This window comes from Artibeus jamaicensis, unplaced genomic scaffold, assembly GCF_021234435.1.
Source record: "Artibeus jamaicensis isolate MK-2021 breed Jamaican fruit bat unplaced genomic scaffold, CSHL_Jam_final contig_233, whole genome shotgun sequence".
Taxonomy (NCBI): Eukaryota; Metazoa; Chordata; class Mammalia; order Chiroptera; family Phyllostomidae; genus Artibeus; species Artibeus jamaicensis.
This window is the reverse complement of record NW_026521486.1, coordinates 7,919,034-7,936,069: the sequence shown is the minus strand read 5'-3', so window position 1 is coordinate 7,936,069 and position 17,036 is coordinate 7,919,034. Positions and strand designations below refer to the sequence as shown.

The 17,036-nt window shown below is 59.2% G+C and overlaps 1 protein-coding gene across 2 annotated transcripts in view; it reads right to left on the bottom strand.

Moving 5' to 3' along the window:
- Positions 1-17,036, bottom strand: part of TMPRSS6 (transmembrane serine protease 6) — a 33,990-nt gene that overhangs the window by 10,232 nt on the left and 6,722 nt on the right. For both annotated transcript variants that reach the window (XM_037160403.2, XM_037160404.2), the window contains exons 3-10: positions 14,762-14,895; positions 13,575-13,642; positions 12,819-13,003; positions 12,576-12,617; positions 10,488-10,692; positions 7,711-7,847; positions 6,231-6,343; positions 5,856-5,965 (exon numbers count right to left, since the gene is read on the bottom strand). In XM_037160403.2, coding sequence (XP_037016298.2) covers positions 5,856-5,965; positions 6,231-6,343; positions 7,711-7,847; positions 10,488-10,692; positions 12,576-12,617; positions 12,819-13,003; positions 13,575-13,642; positions 14,762-14,895 — 994 coding nt within the window. The remainder of the gene's footprint in view (positions 1-5,855; positions 5,966-6,230; positions 6,344-7,710; positions 7,848-10,487; positions 10,693-12,575; positions 12,618-12,818; positions 13,004-13,574; positions 13,643-14,761; positions 14,896-17,036) is intronic.

Sequence of the window (17,036 nt, the reverse complement as noted above, 5' to 3'; positions counted from 1 at the left end):
GCTCGCTCCAAGCCTTGGCCAGGGGCCCCAAGGTACCAGCACCTGCAGACAGGATGTGTTGACAACTGGAGTGGAGAGTGAATTCCAGGACCAGCTACTGGCTCGGCCTGGGCAGCACTGGATTCTCCCCCAGAGGCCTGGGGCAGGGGCGGAGTGGCAGAATTCCTGGGACAAGTCTCTCTCGGTCAGCAGGTAGCCAGACAAGAATTCAGGGCAGAGCCTGCGATCTGGTTACTCAGCCGAGTTCTCAACGTAAAGATGGTCTGTTTAGTCTATGCAATGTTAATTTTTTCTCCAAATTTAGTTGCTAGCTGATTTCACATCATAATCTAGATTCTTGTTTCTCGTGGAAAATAAGCCCAGAAATGCTGGCTGGTGTTTTGAGGCCGTCTGAATTCGGCAGTGCGCGTGTGGTCCTGCTCACCTGGTCGCCACCTGTCCCGCCACCTCCAAGCAGCCTGCCTCATGGAACTACGCACCCCCGTCCCCTTTGTGCATCTGCATCTCTGGTTTCTGCTGCAGAGCCTTCTGGGGGAGGCTGTGCATGCTCTAGCTCTCTGATTCCTCCCCACCACCAAAGCCACCTCCTCCCCAACAAGCCCTCTCGAAGGAGCTCAGAAGTCTGAAGGCTGTGAAGCCCCCTCTCATCTCAGCCTCAAAGCTCTGAAGCATGCTTTTGCACTGTGGTCTGCCTTACTTTCTCACTCCTCTGGATTTGGGGATTCTTCCTTCTTGTCTCAGGTGGTAAGCAAGGACCCTGTCAGCCGTCTTGCCTATCAACCACTCCACACAGGGAGGAATTCAAGGAAGAGTGGATGGGTGGGTGGATGAAGGGTGGGTAGATGGATGGGTGGATAGACGGATGGAGGGGGAAGGGTGGGTGAATGATGGATGGGTGAATGAATGGATGGCTAGATGAGCAAGTGAGTGAGCAAGTAGAAGAAAGGAAGTGTGGGAAGATGGATGGATGGGTAGATGGAAGGGCGGTGGAAGAAGGAAGGAAGGAAGATGGATGGATACATCCCCTTCCCTCGAAACCAGTTAAATAGGAAGGAGGGTCAGAGGATGCAAGCAGTAAAGAAAGGAGGTCAGCAGCCTCTCACGTGGTGGCCAGAGCCCTGGACCTGGAGCTACAGAGCTGAGTTCCAGGCCCAGCTTTGCCACATGAGGCAGCTGTGTGACCCTGGGCACAGGGCTCAACCTCAGCAAGCTTCAGTCGTCACATCTGTGAAACGGGGCGATGTTATCTCCCTTGTGGGAGGTTTTAAGGAATACATGACAAGATGACTTCTTTGGAAGCCAGCTGCTGATGTGGTCGGGCTGAGTTCATCTGGGGCAGCAGCCGGAGCGCCCAGCACAGGTTCTGCCACTGGGCTGGATTCAGTGGGCCTGGGTGGCTGCAGGCTGTGCTGACACCCCGGGACTCCACAGAGCAGAGAGCCCCCCACCCCCATGAGCAGAGGGCCAGGCCAGCAGGGGCTCTGGCAGGCCTGAGGAGCCTGCGTGTGCCTATCCATAGGGGAGCAGTAGAAATGGTTAGATCACAAGAACAGTGACATCACAGGAGAGGAAGCTGGCGAGAGGCAGGTTCCCGGAAAGGGGGAAGCCTTGCCTCGGCGACGCCCAGCCAGACTGGGTTCTGCGAAACCAAGCAGCTGGTGGCTGGATCCCTGGAGGCCAGTCCCTCCCCTGCCTCTGGGACACTCAGAGGGCATCAGGCCTCAGCCAGAGTCAGGTGGGCACCAGGAGAAGCTGGGTAGAAAGCAGGGAGGTGGGTGGGGGAGGCAGAAAGGGCTCAGCAGAGTGAGGCAGTAGACCCAGTGGTGCCTGGACAGTGACGGGAAGCCAGGCCAGCCTTTCCTGCTCACTTTGCTGGCACCTGAGGGGCAAGGCTCCCTCTCTTCGATTCACCCTGTGTTGTTCCTCACCAGTGGTCACTCTGGGTCCAACGGTCATGCCTCCCCCTGCCTACAAACCCCATGCCTGGAAATCTACACCCTTCCCCAGACGTCTCGCATCTTTGCCACCCACACAAGCAGATTTTCCAACAAATGCTCACTCAAAGAATTTCCCGGCATCTACATAGGACGATCGTTATCAAAGAAGATCATAACCAGAGGAAGCAGCCTGTCCGGTGCACACACAGGTCAGAGGCACGCACGCCTCTGCCTTCCCTTCCACACTCACTCACGGGCAGAGCCTACGGGAAGGGGACGGAAGTCTCCACTGGGGACCCCGGGACCCCAGGACCCCAGTGGAGGTCTGAGAAAACAGAGATGGGACTTTGCAGGATGCTCTTGGAACTGACGAGAGCCACAGACACTGTCAGTCCCTTGTCGGGATGCCAACCAGCGGGTGGGTTGGGAGCCACCGGGAGGGTGCACAGCTGGTGGGGCAGCACAGAGCCTCTGCGGGAAGAATCTCATGAGCTCCAGCACTGGCATGCGCACACACGCCTGCACGGACTAAAGGAGATGATAATGGATACACGGGCATGTGTGTGCACGTGTATGCAACCCTCACGAGGGGGCTGGATCAGACCCTGTGCTCAACTCTGGCTTCCCCCCTGACAAGCAGGGTGCCTTTGTGGAAGTGACCCGGCCTCTCTGTGCCTCAGGCTCCTCCATGGTCCAGGAAGGCAGTGCCAGGACCTGCTTCCTCACCGGGTTGCAGAGGATAAAGGAAAAGGCACCAAACCCCTTAGCTTGGGGCCCGCCCGGCACAGGGTCAGCAGCCAGGTATGAATTTGTGGTTGGTGCCTTCCGGAGCTTTTCCCAGGCCTGCAGGAACCAGTGGCCTGCAAGATCCATCATCTCGTTTAGTCTCTCCTGGGTGGGGATCTGTTTCATGCCCACTGTCCAGATGAGTCAGCTGGGAGAGGTGAGTCCTGGCTGAGCAGGCAGCAGAGGAGCCAGGATTTGAACCCTGTTCTGGGTTTCCACACGTAAGCTCTTTCTACAGTGACATTTCACCAGGAACTGAAAAACACAGCACACTGGGTGCATTTATCTGGTGGGTAAATAATAACAAGTCGGGGCCCTGGCCAGGAAGCTCAGTCAGTTAGAGCATGATCCCAACATACCATGGATGTAGGTTCCATCCCTGGTCAGGGCACATGCAAGAATCAGCCAATGAATGAATGCACAAATTTTTGGAAAGCGAATCAATGTTTCTCTCTCTTCCTCTCTCTCAAATCAATAACTACAAATTTAAAAAAAAATTTTTTAAAGTTGGGGCCCTTGGCTGGACTCATCCCTTGTTTTACGGACGAGGAAGGGGGCATCCCCAGAGTTACATGAGGAAACCAGGTGGCCCCCATGAGGAGGGAGGGGTGCGGGAAGATAGGCAGGGGGCCTCCCGGTCCCCGCCCCACCCACCACCTGGCTACACCCCCGAGGTCCCTCCCTACCACTTCAAGGCAGAAAGATAAGGACAAGAGGCGGAGTCCTTAGACCTGTCCAGGCCTCTGTTTCCCCACCCACACGACGGGGGAGGGTTGGCCAGTTCTGCTCGCACTTTCCGTAGCTCGGTGGTTCTTTTGGACACTGGGAGAGGGAGCCCCACTCTGACCCATTTCTTTCACTGTGCCTGAGGTGCCGCCATCAGGGGAGCATCCTTCGTGGTTAAGGCTGTCTCCAACCGTGCTCCGCATTTAAAACCCGCAGGTAGCTCCTGATGTCCCCAGCCCCCCAGGGCCCATCCCCTTGCCCGCCCCCCGCCCCCCCCCTGCATCTGGGAGGGAGGAGGACGGCCCTCCGCAGGGAGCACACTGTAGCCATCGCGTGTCCTGCTGTTCATAGCCTTGGGCATGGGAGAGGCCCCGACTGTGGACCCATCCGAGCACCACCTAAGCCCCCTGAGCCTCGACTCCCTTCTCGAAGAAGCGGAATGGCGTTTCCCTGGACGTCACGGGCCATCGGGCCAATGACCTGAACACCGGTGCTCAACACCAGGCTCGGTGTAGCTGAGGGCCTGGGACCAGGGCTGGGCCCCTGGCTCACAGAATGGCCTCAGGGAGTCTGGGACAGGAACATCAGACCCAGGGCCCCTCTCGCTCCTTCCTAGCTCCTCCCCGAGATCGGATTCAGCTGTGGGGTGGGGAGTGCGGCAGGAAAACCCATGGCCATCATTCAAAGGACTGAATCGTGGGCCACAGTCAGGGTCTCTGTGACCTCCTGAACCCGAGGGGTGGGCCCAGCTATCCTCAGTCTGGCCAGGCCCCGGGCGGGGGGAAAGGGGTCCCCAAGGGAACTCCATGAAGGCCCAAGGCAGTCATGCCCGGAGATGCCACCTACGTGCTGGGAACAGTGGGACAAGGTGCCTTCTGCTCCCCAAACAGCGCAGTGCCAGTCTCGGCATCTGGGGTCACCCCCAGAACCAGGGGCCTGAACTCATGCCCTCCGCACCCCCCGAACAGCACGGGTCTGCAGTCACACCACCTGCATTTCTTCTTTGTCCTTTAATCACTGTCTCTGATAAATTTCAAAAGGCCTGGAAAGGATGATGACGGGTCAAAGAGCATTGTCAGACCGTCACCCCTGTCTGACTGATGCTTCTGAACAGGGCCAACCTAGAGCCAAGTGTGAGTGTCGGTGAATGTGGACACCAACCCCAGAATCCAAGCATTCCAGAGTTCGGGAACCTTCGACTGTAGTTTATGGGAATGTTGGATACTCAAAATCTGAAGCCAAGAAGTCAGACTTTGCATCAGAATGACAGCCTCCTACACAGCCCCCCAGAACCTCAGCGTCGGAGGGAGGGCAGAGGGCCAGGCTGCTGTTAGATACAGGACCTTCTTCTGTTCGGCATTCTTAGATCCCAGGTGGGGAGGGCTCTCCTGGCTCTACAAGGCCACTCCAAGACGCTTCTTCTGTCCCCGAGCCTCTGTCTGCCCAGCAGGGCTCCCTCCCACTCCCCTCCATGCGACCCTCCCCTCCCAGCCCTGCCTCCCAGCACTGTGGCCGGCACCTGCACCTTCATCATCCTCGCTCTCTGTCAGAGCCCCCACGCAGCACGTGGACGTGAGCCCTCCACCGTGCATATCCTCTCCCTTGCATGTCTCCTTGTCTCCTCCTCTCCCGCTGCCCCACCTCCCAGCCCACTTGACTCCTTGGTGGCTGTCAGGACCAGCAGCCCCAGGTGGCCCGCCCCAGCGGTCACAGACCAGTCTCATCCTACTGACCAAACTGCCACCACAGAGACCTGAGGAGGGCCCCTCGAGTCACCTGGCCTCACTGTGTCCTGCCCACCTCCCCAAGGGGCTCCCTTCTTCTCCAGATACTTTGTCACCAGGGAAGCCACACGCAGGGCAGGTAGCAGGGTGGGTGCCCCGCAGGAGATGCAGGTGACACAGGGTAACCCTGGTTACCGAACAACCTGCGGAAGCGGTCGGGTTAGCAAAAGTGTTGGACTTGGCCGTGCAGCCTTCCAGCCGGGAAGCCCCTGACTTTAGCCAAGAGCAAGGCGCACGCCAAGGGAAGGGGCTTCCGGCTGCACCGAGGTGGCTCAGGGAAGGGTGCTCAGCACCACTGGGTCCTGCGGCTCCCGCATCACTTCATCTAAGGGCTTGGGTACCAGCCAGTGGGGTGATAGCACCCAAGCAAATGAAACCATCTCCCTCTAACTAGGGTCCACATCCAAGCTGTCCAATGACAAAGGTGTGTCTGAGACCTTTGGGAAGCAGGAGGGGAGCTGGGGCCAGGGCGGGGGTGCGACGGGGACTGGGTCACAGGGTGGGGCCACAGGCCTGAGCAGCCCCGCCCCTGCGGTCTTCCCGGGCTGCTCCTCTGAGGTCCAGGGCTTGGGCTCCCAAGGGGGCACCTGCAGGGAGAGGTGGGCAGTGACGGGGGTAGTACCTTCGGTTCTGGATTGTCCACTGGCCCTGGGTGCACGGCAGGTCATATTTCTGCCTCCTCAGTGCATAGGCATCAAACCAGAGGGCCAAGCCGTAGTCTAGGGAGGGCACCTGTGAGAGAGGAACTGGTCACTGGGTGGCCCGTGGGCTCTGGCTGGTCTGCTGAGTCCACCTTCTACACACTGTTGTGCCCAACAGAGCCAGGCCTTGGCCACCCCCACCATCCCCACTCCCAGATGAATCTGATCCCAGGCTCAGCCTGCAAGCGCTTCATCAGAGGCAGGACAGTGGACCCCTCCCAGCCAGGGCCCCCGGAGGGCCTTAGAGTGCCCTGGGCTGACAGCAGGGAGGGGGGCAGGCAGGGTGCGGGGCTCACCTTGAGATGCCAGGAGCAGTGGGTGCTGGGTGAGTAGTAGCTGGGGAAGTACGGCGTGCTGAGGACACCCTGTGCCTCCAGCCGGCCCTCCAGGGTCAGGTTCACCTCGCAGGCTGGTTCAGAGAACAGTGGTCACACAGGGTCCCTCAGCCGAGTCCCACTGCTCTTCCCAGCCAGTGGCGGGCAGCTGCACCCCACCCCACCCCCGTCCCTGAACAGTAGGCCTTGTGTTTGAGTGTGACTGTGTGATCTTGAGCCTCAGGTATCTCCTCTGCAAAATGGGGACAGCAACAGTACATAGCTCAGAGGGTACTTCAGAGAATGAAACAGACGTAAAACACGCAGAGGGTCTGGTATGTGGTAAGGGCTCAGCAAATGTGAGCTATTGACGCGCCGTGTGGCGTCGGGCCAGTTACTGAGTACACTCGCGGCTGTGGGAGCTTCAGTCGCAGGCCTCGGGGAGGAAGAATTGGGACCCTTTGAAAAGATGAGGTTCAGAGGAAAGAGGGGTGACTCAACCGAAGTCCCACAGCAAGAGGGTAAGGGTGGGGGAGCTGGAGTGTCCCCTGCTGTCCTGCTCCCTCTCCATGGAGTCAAGGTCCCCAGAGCCCCTTGCTCCCTTCCCCCTAAAACTGTGTCAGACTCTCCCATGAGAACTGAGCCAGCTCTGGCCCCTCCTTTATCCCAGGGACCCCCCCCCAGAGGGTAGCCAGCACCGCAATGGGGTCACCTGGGGCCCTGGGCCACTGCCAGGAGGCCGAGGGGGTCAACATCAGAAGAAGGGGAGGAAACTGAGTTGGGGGGGCAGGAGGGAAAAGCAGCCCCTCTGTGTATGTGGTCTCCTGTTTACAGCCCTCCCCACGCAGAGCTCTGGAAACTGCTGGGTTGCTTTGCCTGCCTGGAGGCAAGGCCATGGCCATGCCCAGGACAGCTAGCAGGCGGGAAAGGTAAGTGTGCTTCTCCTGAGAGAGGGGGCATCTGGAGAGGGGTCCGGAACAGGAGAGTGGTGGCTGGGGAGGGGCTGTGGGCAGCCTGGGGAGAGCCTCCCCCAGCTCCCCAGAGCTGGGGACACCCTGGGTGTGAGACGCGTGTCTGGAGGTGAATCTCAGGTCCTCAGGGTGGGCACAAAGGGAAGTGGGACGGGGAGGGGCTGAGGAGACACAAAGCCAGGGCGAGAACGGGGAGAGGAGGGAGGCCAGGCGAGGACAAAGTCAGGGAAGAAAATTGCACAGCAGGAGAGGGAATGAGGAAGATGTGGGCGGCATCCGGGGGGGCAGAGAAGGGGAGGGCAGTGGACTGGCACAGAGGGAAGGGGGCCGGGCTGGGGCATATGTGGGAAGCAGGGTGGAGAGCAGCAGCTCTTCCAGAACCTTCCCTCATCCCACGCCAACTGGAGCCAAGAAGGTGAAGGGCATGTCTGGGGGTGCGTCCTTAGTGTCCGCCCCCTCCCTCTCCCGCCCCCGGGACCCCGAGCCCTCACCCTGGAAGGCCACGGGCTGCACTGAGAGCACGAAGGGGTCGTAGTAGCTGTGTAGGCCCTTCTTCCAGACCACCGCCATGACGGCGCCCGACGCCAGGACCTCCACCACGGGTTCCTGGCGGCTGCAGCCGTAGACCCTGGGGGGGCAAAGAGAGGTGGGGAGGGCGAGCCAGAAGGTATCTGGGAGGAGCCGAGGAGGGTCAGCTGGGAATCTGTGCGGCTGGGTGCACAGCCGGTCTGCCGTGTGTTCTCCCAACGTGCTGACCCTCTCTGGCCCAGGGGACGGATGGGGCCTCGTAAGGATCAGGCCAACATCTCAGCTGAGAAAGGCTGGGATATTGCTGGGCTGTCGAGAGCTTATACTCAACGATGCCAGCTGACTACCGCCCCACAGAATCTGTTCTACCCCTCAGGGTCCCCATGACCTCTGAATATTCGGCCTGTGCCTGAAGGAAGGGCAGACAGGCTCCTGTGGGGGCCCCATTTTCTAGCTGGCTGCACCCTAACCCTGGTCTTGCTCCCATCCTCTCTGGGGTAGAGAGGAAGCAGGGGCATGGTCTGGCAACCCCCGGGGCACCCCAGGGTCCCACCCAAAGCTTCGTGCCTGGATGCACAAAGTAAATCATGGCATCTTAGGAGTCTAGATGCTTCGAGGGCTGGAACGTCGGCCCTGCCAAGGCTGTCAGGAGATGGTCCAAGTAAACTGCTTGGTTTCTAGGGCGAACACTGAGGCTCAGCACCATGCCGAGACCCCACTGCAGGTCCACAGCAGAGGGAGAGATGTGCTGAGCCCTGTCTGTGACAGCACCTGGAGTCTGCTCCCAGTAGGTGGCCTCAGGGTTTGCCATCTCAAGCAGGGGTGCTCCCAGCTCTCCCCCCACCCCTTACCAACCTCCCTCAAACGACCCCTCCTCTCCAACAGAATCCTCTGAGTCATTGCTAATTTGGAGACCAATTCCCAGCTAATAACCCTGCCTCCCAGAGTGGCCGTGCCACCATCTAGCCGCAAGGTACTGCCTGCCTCCCATATGCTGGCCATGGACTTGACTGGAGGGGATGGGCACTGATGTGGGCACCAGGGCATGTCGGCAAGGGCATGTGTGAGGTCTAAGTGCAGCCTCCAAAGCCAGAGCAGTGGGAGTAATCCCAAGGCAGCTCCCCGGGGATGGTCCCAGGGAGGGGCTCTGGCTCGGGGCCTCAGTTCTTGTCAGGGAAGGAGGTTGCAGAGGTCCCCCGGTCCCTCACTCCTCCTGCTTTTATCCTCTGGTTTGTTCTCATTGCTGGGTGTCCCCCACGCTTCCACACACCATGCCTCCTGGCCCTCACCTGCTCCTCTCCCAGAAAGTGCAATAGGGTAAAGAGGCACCTGGAGGTCACATTTAATGGGGGCTGCCACCTTTAATGTTGGGGGTTCCTTTCATTTTCTTCCATTTACTTAGCAGCAGAGCTGTGTTGCAGATACAGTGTGCCCCTTCTCCCTGGGGTGCGAACACGTGAAAACAAGCCAGGAGGTTGAAAACGGGCGAGGGCCTGCTCTGTCTTCCCGTCACCCCTGAGTTCCCTCTCACACTCTGGGTGCAGTTTGGAGGACACCCCCAAACTTGTCTGTCATTTTAGACCCTCTCCTTGGGCCTGAGGTGGAGGGTGTCGCCTGCCCGGGTGCCACAGTGAACAGGGACGGAGCTGAGCCCAGCAGCAGCAGGGGGCAGGGCCCCTCTGAGAAGCCCCAGGGGAAGTTCATCAGCGTCTCCGCCCTCCTGAAGACCAGATATCATCTGGCTTCTCTGCATTTCCCAGAGCCCTCCAGGAACGGGGGCCCCACACGCCTACATTAAGGTCAAGGCTGGCAGGGCAGCAGGGGTGGGTGCCAGCGTGTCATCTATGCCACCAGGAGCCTGGACACTCAGAGGCCCTGGCGGAGGGAGCTGGGAAGAAGCTTCACAGGCCCTCCTCAAGGACAGCTTTCGGTCTGAGCAGCCCCCCCCCCCACCTGGCAGCTGGCCCAGCCCGGTGGGCAGGACGGAGAAGGCAGCCGCCTGGGACCCTCCCTGTCTTCCCCCACCTGCTACCCTGGTGATTGAAGCCATTTCTAGCCCTTTTATGGCCTCCCTGCCCCACGTCCACCTGCCCTCTGACCTGGTCGCTTCTGCACCCCACTGCACACCCTGTGTCCCAAGGCCCCATTCCTCTGCTCAAGAACGCACGGGCAGTGCCCACTTCCCAAGTATTAAAGTTTACATTGCTGCTGGCACTCAGTGCCCTCCGTGACTTTGCCCAGCTAGAGAGCATTACTGCGTGTAAGGATCCTGGCACAGATGGGCCGGTTTAAATCCTCACGATTACCCTTCAAGGTAAGCCCGATTGTGCACCCATTTTGCAGGTGAGGAAACTGAGGCTCAGGGAGGCAAAGACTCGCCTCAGGGCACAAGGCTGGGAAGCTGCAGAATGGGAGTTGGGGTCGGGGCTGCCAGACTCTGAAGCATTCTTCTGACCAGCATTCTTCTGACCCCACAGCTGATCTTGTGGGTCATCTAGTACAACTGTTCTGTTACACATGGGGAAAATGGACGGGGGAGGGGACTGCCTGCAGCCCACAGCCATCTCCAGTCTCCCCTCCCCCTCTCCCTCTGGGCTGGCCTGGCTGTCTCCCAGATAGTGAACGTGAGGTCACTCAGCCCCTGGGCTCGGAAAGCTTGGTGTGACCTTTGACCCCACACCACCGCCTCCTTCCCAACCCCACACCTCCACCCCCACCCCCAACCTTCTCAGGGACTCACGAGGTGATGAGCCTCCTTTCTAGGGGCCCCGCTGCATCGTACATGGCCAGCCGGTCCCGGCAGTCGGCCAGCGTCCACTCCAGCCGGAGTTTCAGCATGAGATCCTCCGGGCCCTGCAGGTGCCACAGGCAGCTGGAGACCAGGTAGTCGGGCCCCTTCAGCTGGAGCACCTGGCCCCGGCCCACGTAGCTGTAGCGGTAGCAGCCTGCAGGGGGAAAGGGGCAGGCTCCGTGACCTCTAGCAGTCGGGAGGAGAGACCCAGAGAGCCAGCCCCAGCAGGTCCTCACCGGGGCAGGGGTGCCCTTGCCCCATCCCGACCTGACAGATTCCTGCCTATGCCCCATACCCGAGTCTGCTGCCCCTCCTCCAGGAAGGCTTCCAGAACCCCCCAGCCAGAAGCAGCTCCTTTTCTCTGGAGGCACACCCCTTCCTCTGCTTTGGATTGGAGCCCCTGCCCCCAGGGCCGAATGATTCCCTCCACACACACACACACACACACCACCCTGGGGCCTCGGGTCCAGCTCTGGCACTTCTGGGCTGGTGAGAGCCTGTTCGGTCTGTCTCCCTCATGGGGCTCCGGGCTCCTCCCAGGGCAGGGGTGAGGGCGCCTCCTCTGGTGTCCCCTCCGCCGGCGTGGGGCCTGGCACGGAAGACGTGCTCACAAACCCTGTTTAAAGGGCTTTAATGGCCATCCTTGCCCGCTTAGATACTGTGTTCCCAGAGGGCAGGGCTCCAGCTGCTCACGGACCCAAATAAGGCTGGCTGCAGAGAAACCTGGGGACACACGGACACCTGGCATAGGCGAGGGCAGCCCAGACCAAAGGCCAGTGCAAGTACAAGTGTGCCGATGATGTGTAAGATGGGTGGACGGATGGATGGATGGACAGACAGGATGGAAGATGGTAGATAATAGATTATAGACAAGTAATAGATCGATGATGGACAGGTAGAGAAACAGATGATAGATGATAGATAGAAAACATTATTGATCGATGATAGACAATCAACAGATAGGCCAGATAGATGGCAGATACTAGAAGATAGATAGATAGATAGATAGATAGATAGATAGATAGATAGATAGATAGATAGATAGATAGATCCGTTTCCCGTGCATTCCTCTGACCCCGCACCTACCCTACTGGTTCCCTAATCACAGAGTGACATAAATCTCTGCCTTGTGCTCACTTTATCTGTGTGTGAGAGTCACCATGTGAACTGTCTGAAAGTGGTGCTGGGACCCCACTGTCTCCACCCACCGAGGAAGGAAGCAGTGGGCCAGGCCAGTGGGAGGAGAGAAGTGAGTGCAGGCGCACGGGAGGGGGGTAAGCTCCGCCCCCACAAGGACCAGGCAGTGAGACCGTAGCTCTGGGCAGAAACTACAGGACTACAGGAAGGACCTGAGAACTCAGGGGCTTGGGCTCAGGACCACAGGGTACAGTGGCCCAAGTCCTGCCCTGCGCAGCCCAAGAGTCGCCAGTCACACAGACTGCGACGTGGAGTGCCCCTGGCCTGAGGCAGCACGGTGGCCCTGCCAGTGCTGTGCTGCCCGGGGCTCGGCAGGGGGACAGTGGAGCCTCTTGGGAAGTAGCAAGGGGCTCTAGCAATATAGCACAGGGGTGGGCGAGGGCAGAGGGCAGAGGGCAGATTAGCCGGGCTGGCGGAGAAAGGGAAGAAAAAGGTGGAGGGAATATCCTTGAATGTGAAACATCCCCAGAAGACCAAGTTCTGATGACCCGAGATGACTGATACCCCTTGAAATAGCAAGACTATTTTCAACTATCCGTGCAAACTGTGGCCTGAGGGCAAGTTGAACTCAATGACAGAAAGCAGAGTCACGCTCTGACACCTCGCACAGGCAACACATGCACGCTTCTGTACATGACACATACGCGTATTCACACATACACAACGCCTCCTTCTGTCCCCCCACAGCCTTGCCTGGAACCCCCACCAGGCCCATCACGCACCCTGGTGACTTCCCGGGCCAGTGCCCCCTGTGCCCCCAGAGCAGCTGAGAGGCCCCCTGACGCTCGACCAAGCCAAGAAAGACACCGGCTCAGAAGTGGAAAAACGAAAGGAGCGTACCCAGCGTGGAATTCAGTGCAACTATGTCTTTTATGCTGGCTTCTGTTAAAAGGAAATGAACAAACAAATAATAAATAGATAAAATTAAAACAAAAATTGAAGAGACCACCAGAGCCAGCCTGCCTACAGTTTGCCCCAAATGCCCACCCTCCCATGGCCCCCGCCCCAGTCCTGTCTCCCGGGACCCCGGGGGTGCACCCTGAGAGGGTCCCAGCCTCCTGTGCCCCGCTCCCCAGTACTGACCCAGGATGACCAGGCCCTCTGGGTCCGGCTCGTACTCCGTCCTGTAGGGAGCAGGGCCCGAGCTGTTGGCTGTGGACAGCAGCTCCTCCACCAGCAGTGCCCGCACCACTTCGGGGCTCAGGATCAGCTGGTGGTGCTCAGGGATTTGGAGGATGAACCAGAAGAAGCAGGTGAGAGGTCCCTCCCTAAGGCGGGCGGAAGCGAGAGGGGCTGGGGAAGGGACCTGCTGTCTCCCAGCCCAGCCCCCATTCCTGTGGTGAGAACACCAACCGTGGCTCACACCCGCTGAGCGCTTACTACCTCCCAGGCAAGGCTCTCCAGCTTCACAGGGAAGCCTCCTGACCACCTCTAGGCAGGTGCTTGCCTCATCCCTGTTTTGCAGGTGAGGAAACTGAGTTGCAAGAGGTCAGGGTGTATGCCACAGACCACATCAAAACTGGCAGAACCAGGCATGAGTGGAAGAGCTGCCCCCCCCCCCCCCCCGCTCACACCCCGACGGGGACCCCATTTACTACCAGCCAGGCCCTTGGCAAGCACAGTGTGGCCCCTGTCCAGGTGACCTCTATCACACCTGTGCCCCCTCCGGAGACGAAGAAACCAAGTGCATGAAGAAAGGTCACATACAGGAAGCCAAATTGCCTCTCCATGCCTCAGTTTCCTCATTTTTTTAAACAAGGGCATGGCATCAGTCAACTCCCCTCCCTTCTTTGAGTTCGAGGTTCTAGCAGGGGCAGGGCGGGAGGGGTAGGGACTCACCCAAAGGAGTAGACGGAGCTGGAATTGTAGTAAGTGCCCAGGCTGGTGCTGGCGATGAGGGTCTTGAGCTAAAAGGAGGGGAAACAGTAGGCCGGTTGCGACCGTCTGCCAAGTCTCTCCAACCTTGAGATGCCCTTTCCCCCTCCAGCGGCCCCGCCCGACAGGGTAGAGAGCCCTGCCTGTGGTCACTCGGTGGCCACGCCTGGCAACCTCACACCCTTTCCACTTTTCCCCTCCCCCCACACTCAGGCACTGCCCCCCAACCCCCTCCATCAGCCCTGGCCTCCATCAGACCACCCATGGCCGCTGTCCCCCTTGTCAAATGCCACTCAACTCTGAGAAGCCCCTGTGGCTCCTGAGTCCCCTCCTCACCCCCAGGCACTAGCCACAGAGTGCAGCTGGCTGGGCTTCCACATGTCCAGCCACAGGGCGGTTGGATGTCCTGCAGCACTGGGAGCAGCCCACCAACCCCACAGCGACCTACGGACAGGTCCGCCATCAGCACCACACTTCCCAGGAGAGCCCTGGGTGGGTTCCCCAGGAGCAGGCCAGGTCAGGGGCACGAGGCAAGTGGTCTATGTGGAAATGATTCTGGGAAGACCAGTGGGTGGTGGGGCACAGCCAACAAGGTGCAGGGTAGGGCTGTGGGCCACTGAGGCACAGCCAGAAGAGAGCTCTTGGAGACAGAGGGGGCATCCTCAGAACTGCCCCCACCAGGGGCCAGGGTCTCTGCGATGTTTATCTGCCTGCTTCATTTCCCGTGGCTGAGGGTTGCTCCTGGGAGTAACCCCTCACTGGGCAGGTGTGGCCCTGTGACCTGCGACCTGCGACCAGAGAGCCCAGACAGAGGAGGTGCTGGCAGAGGGAGACCACCTCTGCAGGGAGCCATTGCTCAAGATGGGAGGGGAGGTGGGTGGGCCCTGACAGCTTCCTGGTACTGCCCCAATTCCCCAAGGTCACGCTCTTTGTTAGTGTCACAATCAGGATTTAACCCAAGTGCATTTGACACCCGAGTCCATTTTCTCTCCCACCACCCTATTGGTACCCTTCCATCACGCCAGGAACAGGCCCCTGCTTCTGGCGAGTTCTCCAGACAGACTGACCAATGGGCTTGACACGATGAGGCCCCTCCCTCTTCGTTCTCCCCCCCACGTTCCTTCCCTCCCGCCCTCCAAATCCTTCCCTACCATCTCTTGGGCTTTGGCGGTTTCACTGCGAAAGGCGCTGGACTCCCGGTGGGCAAGGTCCTGGGAGAAGTGGCGGTTGAGCACTCGGAGGCTGCCGGAATACACCTGGCTGACGGTCCCCTCTGCCTTGTACCCTGCCCAGGAAGAGACCAGCAGGTTAACCAGGGCGAAGCAGGGAAGGGGCCTGCCTCCTCCGTGCCTTCTCCCACACCTGACCCTTAGCTCGGCCTCCTACATCTCGGGCCTCCGAGGCACTAGCTTCATCCTTCATCTTTGTCATTGTCAACATGGCTATCCAAAGTTTATTTAGTGACAAACTGGCCCCACTTGCCAAGGAGGAGAGAGGCCTAGAGATGGATGATGTCCTACGGGTTCCCTGTCAGAAGCTGATGCAGCGATCAGTCCAGGACATGGATGACCTAAAGGCCGGGAAACCCCAAGGACCCAGGTCCAGTTCATGGGTTACAGCCTCTATTCATCCTTCCACTCGCCACGTGAAGACAAGAGAAGGGGGTGGTGCCAGCCATGTGGACGTTTGTCTGCAGACAGAGTCGCCCAGGCTCCGAGACTGCATGTGCAAAGGCCCTGTGGCAGGGGCTTGTCTGCTGTGTTGGAGGGGCCGCAGAGTGTGTGAGGGGGAGGCAGGAAGGGACGAGAGGGCGAGGACTTTTGTTCCACTCTGGGTGAGATGGGAGCCATGGGGATTTTAGGCAGAGGCGTTAAATGATTTAATTTGCTCTTGTGATAAGAGCCAGCTCTAAGGAGGCCAGGGCAGGAGCTGGGAGACCTGCAGGAAGTGATTCAGGTGAGGGAGACCCAGGCGAGCGGTGTGGGTAAGAGGCGATGTGGCCTGGACCAGGCTGCACAGTGGTGGCGGAGAAGGTGAGAAGTGGTTGGGGCCCCACTGTGTTTGGAGGTGACCAGGTGTGCTGGCAAACAGAAGGAGCACTGCTGAAGCCGGGCCACCTTGGGGGAACCCAGGAGGGCTGGCTTTAGAATAGGCAGCCCTGGTTCACCCTGGGGACGAGCAGGAGGGCAGAGCACGTGGGTGCAGCTATGGGGGCTTCCAGGGGGCTTTTCTTCTGACCGGTTTCATTTGCTCATTAAAACTGGTGGCAAGGTGGGTGGGGGTACAGGGGGTTTGAGAAACAAACATAAAACAGTCACCTAGAGAGCAGGAGAGGGGAAAAACCAGGGAGGCACAGTTGGGCAGCGTGAGCAACAGGGCCCATCTGCCTGGGGAAGCCACTCTCTGCCCTCCCCTCTCCTGTCCATTTCTGGGTCAGGCTGCCACTCACTTTGGGCTTATTCCATTCCAGGTCAGCAGGGTGCACCCCTGATTCGTCCCTTACCCAGCACCCAGTCCCCAGGGCACAGCCTGGCCAGGCGGGAGGAACAGCTCACATATCCCCCTGACATGCCTCCTCTACCCTAACCCCTCTGCAGGGCGGAATCAGCTCCCCCACTGAGGCTTGGAGGCACTCGGCCCCAGGGCGTGGAGCACCCCCTCTGTGGGGGGGAGGGCGGTTTACTGCTGGAGCACAATCAGGAGAAGTTAGACTCATCTGCAAAGACAGACAGTTGGCAGGCGAGCTCCTGGCCCTGCAGCCTGGTGCTCTGTGGTTTACCCTGAGGACTAATTATCCTGCAGCCTAAAAGGGCCTTGCAGCCTGGTGCATTTGGGGAACTCGCTGGCTTCCTGCCGGTGGTGAAATGCACACGGCTTTCATGCCCTGCCGATGTCGTTTGGTCCTGAGCAGAACTGCCATCCACTCTGGGCCGTGGCGGGTAGACTCACATCTCACCTGGGCGTCCTAACAGTGTCTGTCTGGCGGCTGGTTCCAACTACCCCCAGCCCCCCCTGGAGCTGGGCCTAGGCTGACCTCCCCATGACTGCTCCAGAGTGGGTCCCCCCGTCCCTTTTCATGGACCTGAAGTTCCACCATGAGATTCAGCCAGTAAGAACACTAACTTCTGCGGAGTGTCTAATGGGAAGTCTCTGATCATCAGTCCCTGCTATGCTCCCCCGTGGCCTCGGCTTCCTCTGTCCGAGTGAGGACACGCCTTATGGCGAGGCAGGGCCATCCTCAGAGCCTGACACAGAGCTGGTGTATAGGTGGTCAGGAACAAAAGAACGAACAAATGAACGAATGAACGAATGAATGAGTGAGTCTTCTACAGTGTACAGGGAGCATTTTCACAGCCAATGTGAGCTGACTTGGTTCACCCATTATTTTCCATTGTCAAGAGTGGAGCGAAAGAGATATAGTCCCCA